The sequence below is a fragment of the Otolemur garnettii genome, unplaced genomic scaffold (assembly GCF_000181295.1).
Source record: "Otolemur garnettii isolate 467f Iridium unplaced genomic scaffold, OtoGar3 scaffold00011, whole genome shotgun sequence".
In the NCBI taxonomy this organism is placed as follows: Eukaryota; Metazoa; Chordata; class Mammalia; order Primates; family Galagidae; genus Otolemur; species Otolemur garnettii.
Genome location: NW_003852406.1, coordinates 15,629,916 through 15,640,893, shown reverse-complemented (window position 1 = coordinate 15,640,893; position 10,978 = coordinate 15,629,916). Strand labels below are relative to the sequence as shown.

At 49.2% G+C, this 10,978-nt stretch overlaps 1 protein-coding gene across 4 annotated transcripts in view; it reads left to right on the top strand.

Annotated features, from left to right (window-relative positions):
• Positions 1-655: 655 nt before the first annotated feature.
• Positions 656-10,978, top strand: part of CA12 (carbonic anhydrase 12) — a 54,291-nt gene continuing 43,968 nt past the window's right edge. For 2 of the 4 annotated variants that reach the window (XM_003784404.2, XM_003784405.3), the window contains exons 1-2: positions 692-793; positions 6,511-6,531. In XM_003784404.2, coding sequence (XP_003784452.1) covers positions 709-793; positions 6,511-6,531 — 106 coding nt within the window. In that variant the 5' untranslated portion in view covers positions 692-708. Of the gene's footprint in view, positions 794-6,510; positions 6,532-10,978 lie in introns of all 4 variants that reach the window. The other 2 variants (XM_023510080.1, XM_012801854.1) reach the window with 2 other exon arrangements.

Below are 10,978 nucleotides of genomic sequence, written 5' to 3'. Positions count from 1 at the left end.
CCCCCAGCTTCCTAGTGAGGGTGGATTAACTTTATGAACTAGCACGATCCTTGTCGACTATTAGGGGAAATTCTAATAAACTGTTCTCATGCACCCCACTGAGCGGTTTGCCTATTTGCAATTAATTTCTTTGCATCTAAACTTGGAAAGTAAGAATCTAATCAGAGGGCAGGTGCAGTTCTCTGAATTCTGAATTTGAATGCAGCACTAACCCTAGTCCAGGCAGGCTTACGATTGGTCCCTGAAGGAGATTTTCCCCCATACGGCATTGTCCTTGGGGGGTTCTGAGTAGGGTCAGGGAAGAGCCAAAGGCAGCCACTGACGGGATCTCCAGACACACCCTTCCAATCCGGAGGAGGCAGGCAGCTCTCACCCACGCCTGCCGGCAGCTCCCACGGAGACAGGGTTCCCAGGTCCACCCTGGCCCTGAAGAGCACCAGGGGCCACGGAGCGGGGCTCAGGTCAGGGCTACAGCTCACCTAGGAACCGGGGCTCCAGGCTTCCAGGAGGCAGGGCGTTCTTCCCCCTGCACGATGACATCATGTGTTTGGGGCTGAGTCGCTCCATAAAAGCTGCCCGGGGTTGGGGGGGGGGGAGCCAGGAGCCCGAAGAGCGGACGTGCTTGTCCCAGCACTGGCACGGGGCAGAGCGCACGCGGTCCCTGTGTGCGGCGGGACAGCGAGAGGCAGCAGAGCCCAGACCGCCGAGATGCCCCGGAGCAGCCTGCACGGGGCCGCCGTCCTCCTGCTGCTGATCTTAAAGGAGCAGCCCTCCAGCCCAGCCTCACCGAACGGTAAAGTTTCTGCCTGCCTCTCTCTCAGCAGTTCCCAGCGCTCAGCCACACCTGGACAGAAAGATTTCCTGGGAGGCTCTTTGATGATAAAGTCATTACCGGAGGGAGCAGGGAAGGCGTCGTGCCAAGGAGCACTTTGGAAGAGCTCTTTTAGAAAGGATGCTTCGTTTTCATGGCTGGGGCGGGAAGGTTCTTGTCTCTTCCTTCTAATGGAGCTTAGCTCAGAGAGGGGATGGATGTTATGATGCCTGTTCTCTGAGCACCCCGAGTTCTGGAGATGTAGCTTGGGAACTTGCTAACTAGAGAGGAGAAAGAAAACCAAGATTTAAAATACTGCACAGGTGAAAATTAAAATATCGATCCAGGTGCAAATAGCAGAGAAGTGACTGTGGCCTTCTGAGCGGTGTAAGCACCGGGAAGGGAGTGCTGTTGCCCAGTGCAGAACCCTCCTTGGTAGGTGCTTTTCTTCCCAGGAGAGACTCTTTACCAATAAGTCTTACCTCCAAGTCAGAGGGACGGTGCACCTCATACTTAATCACTGTTTTTCTCCGGGCCTCTCTGCTATGCTGAATGTACATGTGTGCATACACACACACACACACACACACACACACACACACGTCTTATTTCTGACTGTAATTAGGATACTTAACCCCAAAGGGCAGGAGGCTGAGGATGCTGAGTGGGTTGTCAGGAGGGGATGGTGCCAGGGACCTGAACTGTGGGATGGGGTCAGGCCAATGAATTACTGTGAGAAGTGAAGTCTGGTCAATTCATCTCTTAGAACAAGACAAGGGTGCCAAACTTTTGCCTGCCTCTCCCACAGCTGGCTGAGCACTTTTCCAGGGGAGTAGTGGGAGGTGATTTTTGTGAAGGCTGCCTGAATAACTGATCATGGGCTGCCACTCTTGATAGAGTTTGCTCCATGTGGTAGAGACATTCTCGTGGGTGCTACTGTTCCTGGAGCCAGGTTGGGTTGAAACATTTATATTAATAGAAAGACCAAAACTGGTAGTAATGGCTGAAAATTGATTCTCCCTGGCTAGGCAGTGATGGTGGGAAACCATTCCTGCTCTGTAGTCACAGCTCTGAGCCTCCTTCTCTCCTGGAGGTCATCGTGCCCATGGGGAAGGGCAGGGAGCCAGGCTGGGAGGCGCTGTGGATTGCTCTTAATTAAATCTAGTCTCCTGGCTGGCATGATGTGCTTGATGTTATCTCTCTCAGCTGGTGGGGGAAACAGAAGGTAGGTAGAAGAAAGGATTACATAAAAGTGGAAATTAATTTTTAAACTACAAACTCTGACATGTGTTCCCCTCTCAAGAAAGATGCTGAGACAGAAAGAAAGACGACTGAGCAGAAGTTTCACTGGAAATCTCTTTCGTCCTAAGCACTCCAAGGCAAAAGAGATAAAACAGCCATTCCTTGGCCCTTTTCCCAAAAGCTGGGTCCTCCCCTCACTCCGGGACAGCGCCCTCCACCCTACCCCTTCCTCTGCTGTCCACTATCCTTCTCCCTCCCTCCCTTCTCCCCCTCTGTCCTTCCCAGCCCTCCAGGACCTCCCCAACCCCCTCTCCGTTCTCTTTCTTACCTGTTCCCAATTCTCCAAGTTTCATAGAGGAAGCTTATAGTAAAAACTCCACTTTCATCCCTCCTGGGTAGCCAGCCTGCCTACTCCTAGATTCTCAGAACACAGTTTTTATTCTGTTATTTCTCATGTAGATATTTTGGGCATTTTAACTGCCTCAGGGGACAAGGTCAAAGCAAAAATCACTGAGGTGTAGAATGCCAGTGTTAACCCAAGGTTGAGGGTTGAGAGGGGTTAAGCTGAATAATGAGGTCAAAGTGTGGGCTGTCTTCTACTCGGATCATTTGCACTTCTAGAAGTTGGCCCTGGAGGATGTTCAAGAAAAATGTCTGGGGTTGGGGAGGGAGGGCACATAATAAGGTGAAGTTGAGCGTCTTCTGGAGAAAAACACCTTTGAACTCTTAGTTGCTGTGGCTATTCTGGGGTGTTACAGCGAATTCTGTGGAGCCTTCTTTGCCTGAAGCTGGTGTGGAGAGCTGGGCAGTCTGGGGCTGCTCAGATGATGGTTACTCAAGGAAGGTTCTAGCACCCGGGACAGGAAGCGGATAGGGCTGGGAATTCTGACCTGTGTCTTCATGAATACCATTTCCTCAGGGCATCCTCCCTTCCCAGTGCCAACTGGGTCTGCAGGTTCTAACAGATGGCTGGCTGAGCCTCCCTCATCTCCCAGATGGAACAGATGACCTTATTTGGGAAGGGGACTGTTTCCCTCCACTAAGGTCCTTTTTCATTTAGGAAGCCATGGAGGCCGCTGTCTCACCTGCCTTGTGGGATCAGTTTAATCCTATTAAGATTTCTGTTCTTATAGGCAGAGGTAGGGAACCAGGAGATGCCATCCTGAATAAAGCACACACACACACACACACACATACACTCTTTTAGAGAGTCTTCCTGAGCTCAGATTTGAGCTGACAATGCCCCAGGGTGAGCCCTGATGAACCTCTTGACTCACCACCCTCATCTTCAGTTTGCAATGCTGCTTCTCCTCAGACCTCCAGCTCCTGAGCCCCTCCAGACATTGCCATTCATACCCAAAGCACCAAGTCTGGAGAACCAAGCTGGCTTGCTCAGAAGAAGGAGGGCAGGAAAGGCTGTTCTGGATGCTGCTCCTAGGGGAAGTATCCTTAGCAAGCTTTGGAGAGGATAATGGAAGTAAGGCAGGAAGGCTATGATTTGAATGGGAGCAGGTGTAATGAAAACTGCTGGCCAGGGCAGTAATGCTCAGACGCAGCAGAAGCTTTGCCAAGGGCCTCCAGGATTCCAGTCTGTTCCTCCCTAGGGGAAAAGTAAGAATGAACCCTCCTGTTACTTGTGGCATTTTATACGCTGGACCTCCAAGTGCTCTGACCTGCTAAGTGGCAATAATCTCCTTATGTCTCTGAATCCATCTTTGTATTTTAATAGTGAATCTATTACAAAAAACAAAACAAAACAAAACACTGAAAGAAAATGTCCAGAAAAGAGGTTTGATATCTTCTATTGCTTGTTCCTAAGGCAGTGCTTCATTTCTTTTCACTAGTACTTCAGCTAAGAAGCTAGTAGGAAACTTGGAGGTGACTTACATAAGTTTAGTTTCTCCATGGCTCTGAATGTCTTCACACAATGGCTAATTCAGGGGAGGTTAATCTTAGAACTATTAACTCCTGTAGGGTCCATAGCAGATTTCATGGGGTCTGTGTACCTTCTGAAATTAATTGTACACGACATACTGTGTATCTAAGCTAAAGGGCATTTTTACAGAGAAAAGGCGCATAGTACCAATCAGATACTAGAACAGTGGTTCCCAGCCTTCTTAATGCTGCGACCCTTTAATACAGTTCCTCATGTTGCGGTGACCCCCAACCATAAAATTATTTTCGTTGCTACTTCATAACTGTAATTTTGCTACTGTCATGAATCTTAATGTAAATATCTGATATGCAGGATGTATTTAGGCAACCCCTGTGAAAGGGTCATTCGACCCTCAAAGCGGTTGAGACCCACAGGTTGAGAACTGCTGCTCTAGGGGGTCTGGATTCCCCCACCTCACTACTCTAAAAATTAAGGAGACTCAACGATGCCCTAAGTTCATAGAGATAATGGCAAATTAATGGTCAACCTGGAGAGACTTTGAGATACTGTGAAGGTCACTTCACCTTCCCTGTCATTTCCTTGCCTTTAAAAGGAGGAAATGGGCCGTGGGTGTGTGAAAGAGACCCACATCCTTCTCTTATAGGATGGGATGTCAACAAATAATGCCTAAACCTAAGTAACCAAGAGGGAATGACATAAGCATGTTTTATATCACACCGTGAGAGGATCGTAGGTGTGCCTTGAACATTTTTAAGATCATTAATTTAAGCCAGGTGCGGTGGCTCACGCCTGTATCCTAACCCTCTGGGAGGCCTAGGCAGGTAGATTGCCTGAGCTCATGGCTTGGAGACCAGCCTGAGCCAGAGCAAGACCCGTCTCTAAAAATAGCTGGGCATTGTGGCGGGCACTTGTAGTCTCAGCTACTTAGGAGGCAGAGGCAAGAGAATCACTTGAGCCCAAGAGTTTGAGGTTGCTATGAGCTATGATGCCACAGCACTCTACTGAGGGTGACAAAGTAAGACTCTATCTCAAAAAAAAGAAAGAAAAAAAAGGGAAAAAAATTATTAAATTATTTTCTAAAGAAGTTCAAAGCCAAATAAGTATTTTTTTTTACTTTTTTTTTTGATCACCATAATTTAAGTGTGCCCTGAAAGTTTAACTATAGGTTCAAGTGTAAGGTGAGACAAAAGAGATTGAAAAACACTGTCTTATACTGATACAGATATAATAATACCAAAAGAATCACTTAAAAAGATTCATGGTAGTTGCCCTAGGGAGCAGTAAATAATTAGGGAGTGTCAGGGGACTGATATTTTTGCTAAAAAACCTTGTAGAACCATCTGACTCTTTACCATGTACAAGTATAATTTGATAAAAAGCACCAATTGCATTCAAAAACAAAACCAAAATTAATTAAAAACACCAAGGCAAAGAAATGAAATGGAACAATAAAAAACATGAGATTAAACCAGCTTTAAAAAAAAAAGAGCAAACTCCACTTTCAGCTTTTACAGCCACCATTGACTTAAGTCGGAAATACCTAGTTGTGATAAGTAACCTGATTACTCATCAGTTAAGTTTTACTTCCAGCTAATTTCCAAGAGAGAAAGGGGATATAAGAATCTTCCTTTTATAGCTGTACCATTGGGGGCCAGGAGCCATGGAGGCACTGGGAAGGAAGGATACAGTGGCACAGTCGTACGGGATGCACATTAGATGTGTCCCCCAATACACACTGGGATGTGCCTTAACTCAGGGCCTCAGTCTCCATGCAGAGATAAAGAGGAAGGTGGGCAGGCAGGTCACAAGAGCACGGCTCTGCAGCGATTTTTGAGAAAAACGTTTTGATTGAGGAACGAAGGACCTTTAGGCATGAAGGGTGTGGAGTGGGAAGGGGTGGGTGACTTTTGACATATTTCTGGCAGGACTTCCCCTTCCCTACACTTTCCCACCACCCCTGGAATCCTCACTCAGATGAGGGTGTCAGCTTCCTCCAAGAAAAACTTCTGCCCTCTTGAGATTGGCTTTCTCCTCTTGATGGACCCATGTGAACTGTTCTCCAGGATATGTTGCTTAGTGGGAAAAGCGAGATGCAGAAGAGCTCTTCCAGCGTGCCCACATTCGTTCACACGAGGAAAAGGGGAGGTGGCATAAAAGCAGGGGGCGTAGTCACACTGTGAAAGGGCTCCCTCCCTCCCCGTCAGCTGCTAGACTACTTGTGAGATGGAAGCAGGGAGAGAGGGTGAGGGGATGAGCTTCCATCGTGTTTACTCTGATGACTTTTGGTTTTTGAGCCCCGAGAAATCATGCCCTGTTCAGGCACTAAAGCTCGGCCTCTCTGAGGGGTCTGGGAGGCGTCTGTACGGGAAGCCTGCTCCGATCCATGAGCTCCGGGTGCACTGAGTGAGAAGCTGTGGTTCTGCCACAGACTCGGAAAAAGTTTCAGTTTCTGTGCATCCACCTCCTTTTCAGTCTCATCGGTTTCAATATAACATCGGTAGCGTTTACCCCAACTCCTTCTGTTCAGCAGTCCTTATTCACTGTCTTTTGTTTTTTGCAGGATCCAAGTGGACCTATTTTGGTAAGTAGAGATTTCAAATACTTCTTTTTTTAAAGGAGATAGTTGTATTTAATGAGAAACCTCCCAAAACGTTCTGCTCTGTGGAGGTTATTTTGGGGGGTCCAAGGAGTAGGCCCTGTCTTGTTGAGCGGGGGAACAGAGGCAGCTCCAGAGAGCTGGCTTTGCGTTCTGCGCTCTCCCCAGCCAGGCGGCCCCCTCCGTGCACTCCAACTGTGAATCGTAAGGCTTCCAGATTCCTGCAAGGATTTCTATCAAAGCCCCAGGTACCTCCAGGCTGCAAGGGCCCCCAGACGGGAGAAAGCCTTTCTCCCTTTCAAGACATTTGTACCACAGTCAACAAAGAATAAAGGGCTCCTTTCTGCAAGTTTGGCTCAGGCCCCAGAACTTAAGCTGTCAGCGTGTCTGGAATTAACTTCTTGCTGCCATGTTTGTAAGCAAGTGATGAAGAGGTGATGGTCAGTCCTTAGGGAAAGACGGGTGATGGTCCTAAATGGAGAGCTTCAAGTATGCCTGAGGCACAGGGTTTCTGCAGAACTGGGTCAAGAACATGCTCAGCCACCCCTGGTGACCTGCAAGTTAAGCAGCTCAAAACGGGCTCAGTTGCAGTGAGTTGGAAATTTGGTCATTGTCGGGAAAGAGAATGGAAAGCCAGGCACCTGGGTCCTGGGGCAAGTATAGGAATGTTAACAAATGTCTTGAGAGTCACAGAAGATGCATAAGATAGATTGTTCCAGAAAGCAGGAGGGTAGAACTGACTTCCCAGGCACAGGAGGCATTTGAAGCAAGTCAGGGACGTGACCAAAGTTAACATCATGGGATGTGTGGTGGTGACAGGCAGGGAAGTTGATTACTTTGGTGGAAACACAGTCTAGAGAGAGATCTGACCTTCACTTGCAATAGTTGGCCTGTGGATATTCACTGGACTTGAAGGCATAGAAAAGTTGCTGAACTGACCAACCAGCTACCTACAGGTCTAGGTCCTCTCAGCGCTGGCTCTGCATGGCTCCATTGCTGGTAACATCCGCTATACACTTAGACTTTTGTGCATGGCACAATCCTCAGGGGGAGGGTAATTAGAAGGGTAGGTGTGCTCTGTAGCTGAGGATTACAGCTCCTAATTCAAAGCACAACTGAGTAGGCAATAGTAACTGATAATAGACAAATGGCTCCACGCTCTGCTTGCTCAGAGAAGGATGTGAGCGCTAGGGCTGGATGGTCAGGGAAGTCCTCCTGGAGGAGGAGGGCATTCAGTTGGGTCTTGGAAGATGGGAAGGACTTAGAGAGGGAGTAGGAGGTGTTGTTGGCCAAGGTGAAGATGGCATCCATGAGTCAAGGCCAGAAAGAGCTGGGTGGTATTTGAAGAAAGCTTGTGGAGAAGGTTTTACAGGGGAGTAATGGGCTCTGGGGTAGGGCAGGGAGTAAATCTGGGCTTCCAGAAGAGCCACGTGGTGGTAGGGGATAGGAGGGAGGCAGAAAAGTGTCGACCCTTGCAGACACCCCATTCTGTGACTTCACTTCCAGTTCATAGTAACAGCAGTGAGCGGGAAGAAGGGCAAGGGACCGGACAAAGGAAGAATGAGAGCCAGGGCTGCAAGTCCCCTGGGCAGGTTCCTTGTGTGGGAGGTGACATGGAAAGAAACTGGCCCTTGGGTCCTGGGCTTTACTCTGACCAATCCTCAGTAAGCCCTTGAGCCCTCTGGTCTCACATTCCCTACCTGCAACCTGGAGGAGGGGTTGTCTGGATGAGAGTTCCTCAAACTATGGTGTGGGGGTCACCCACATCGGAATCACCTGGACCGCTTTCCAAACCAGAGGTCTGGGCCTCAGCCTATACCTGGGAGAGGGAGGGAGCCTGAAAATCCTGTATTTTTAATGCATTCCTCCAGTGTGATTCTTATGCACTCCTTGTTAGGGGACCACTGACCATGTGGTTCCCAAGATCTGCCTGGCCCCAGAGTCAGAGGCAACTTGCCCACTCGTCTACGGGCCTGTCAGGTGTAGTGGGAACACATATCAGGTCTCTCTGGGGCTCCCTGTCTCTCTGTTACAGTCTTCCTTGGGGAGAACGAGATGGTCAAGGCAACAGAAAGACATTGTGTCAAGACGTGGGAGGATAATCTTAACTGCCACTTGGTCATGACACGGTGTTCCCTGAGGGAGGATGCTCTGTGCAGCCAGACTGACCAATCAAGAAACATTTCTTCCTGACCACAAGCTCTGACCACTAGCCCTCTGTCCCTCTCACCCTGCACATGTAGAGCAGCTCTTTGCTGAGGAAGCAGAGGGCAGAGTCTAATGGTGTGTGGACATGTTTGGGGTCAGCACAGAGGCAAATCTGGTTTTGTATTAGTGAAATGGGCACACGTGATATGGAGTCAGCCCTCAGAGGGGACAAAGGGGGGAAGACAGAGGGAGGACAGCTAAGGGGGCAAACAGGTCCAGACTGGCAGGCAGCACATAGTTCAGAGTCACAGGGGTAAACAGAGGGCCCGGCACAGGTGCTGGGAGGAGATGGTTTCCAAAAAGTAAGGACTGCACCAAATGGGGCAAGTTCAGCCAAATGCCTCGCGCTGGTTTTCCTGAGGTGCAGAAGTCAGCTTCTCTGCACGTAGACACTGCTGAGTCATCCTGCTGCTGGGGCCTACCGCTGCCTGCCTGGTGCACACGGTAGGACTTCTAGAAGTGCAAGGAAAGGGAATCGACCCTCCTGCCTCCATCGCTGAGTCACCAGGCTGACCTCAGGGATGGCCCCCTGGAGAGAGGAGGACCATCTCATAGCTAAGATGGGGGCAGCCCTCCCCTGCAGCTCCTCCCAATTGGCTGAAGCAGCAGCTGGGTATCTGCTGTGCTTAGAATCATGAGAGAGAGGATGGGGCTGCTGTGATGGGGGCCCTCCCTGCTGGAAGTCAGCCCTAGTCTTCATGTGAGCTAAGGAGACTCTCCAGCCTGCTAAGGAAAATCTATGCTGCTAAAAGTTAGGATAACGGGTGCGCTGGGGGTGGGGGAGGCAGGAGTGACTGGAAGGAAGGATGATGAGGTCCCAGGCAGGTTTAGGTCTCTGATGTAAGTGCTGTGGCCTGTTTGTGACCATTCATCAAGCTACTTATGGCACATACACTTTTCTGTATGTATATGATATTCAATAAAAGAGTCAAAAACTTCAGGGCAGAGCCTGTGGCTCAGTGGTAGGGCGCCGGCCCCATATACCAAGGGTGGCAGGTTCAAATCCCGCCCCAGCCAAACTGCAACAAAAAAATAGCTGGGCATTGTGGCCAGTGCCTGTAGTGCCAGCTACTTGGGAGGCTGAGGCAAGGGAATTGTCTAAGCCCAGGACTTGGAGGTTGCAGTGAGCTGTGTGACACCACGGTACTCTACTGAGGGCAATAAAGTGAGACTCTGTCTCAAAAAAAAAAAAAAAAAGAGTTAAAAATTCCAGCTATCTGGGAAAGTCATCCCTTACCCTGATAGTTTTGGGTTTTTTTTAGCCCTCCCCAAGAAAAACTAAAATAACTCCAGTGTGTTCAGGACAACAGAACAACCAAAAAGAGTGGCTGTGTTGGAACTAGACCCAACAACACATCATGTGAGCAGAGAATGGGTGTGGAGCTCCCTCCCCGATGAGATCAGACGTTGGTTTTTTGCTCCTTTGATGGGAACTAGTTCAGAAATAGATGGCTACCACTGTGCTCGAGCTCTGGGGCAAGCAAGACAAACCTTAAAGGAGATAGGATGGCAAGGGGTGCCAAACCCCCTCCTGGAAGTGCACAACCTTCCCCTCCTGGATGGTTCACAGACCTTACCTCTCCCAGAGCCCCAGTCCCACAGGGCATCCATGAGATCAGCTCCTTCACCATGGTTCAGGAACTCTGGAATGGTGGTGGCTTGGTCCAGGGTGATGGGTGGCTGGACGTGGCCATGGCTGGACAGCCCTCAGCTCTGATGCTTTGACAATGGACTCTCCATCTTTTAATGAATTCCCTTTGGAAATTAGGATGGGGTCCTCCATTAGGCAAACCTCATTCCCACATCCCTCAGGTCCTCTGGGCCTCCACCCGCCTTCTGTTCTGCTGGAATATTTTGTTGCTATAATGAACTTTTCCTGGGGTTCTGGACACCTTTTGCAGTGCCTTCCCAAACACTAAGAACTAGAAATGGAACACAGGGAAGGAGGGTAGGAGACAAACTCTGGACTTTGTGTTCTTTAGCCCTGTATGACTCATCCCTGACTTGCAGTATGAAAGGCAGATTTTAGTTAGAGCAACGGGAGAACATAAATGGCATCAGGGGCAGATGCATGAAGAAGCGGGTTTAACTCTCCGCTCTCCGGTCTTCATCAAAGGTGGATAGGGTTGGCCAACTCAGACACACCTCAGCAACTTCTCCCTGCTCCCAGCTGCCATCCTGAGAATGAATAGCAGGCGAAAAGTACTCTTTTTTTTTTTTTTTT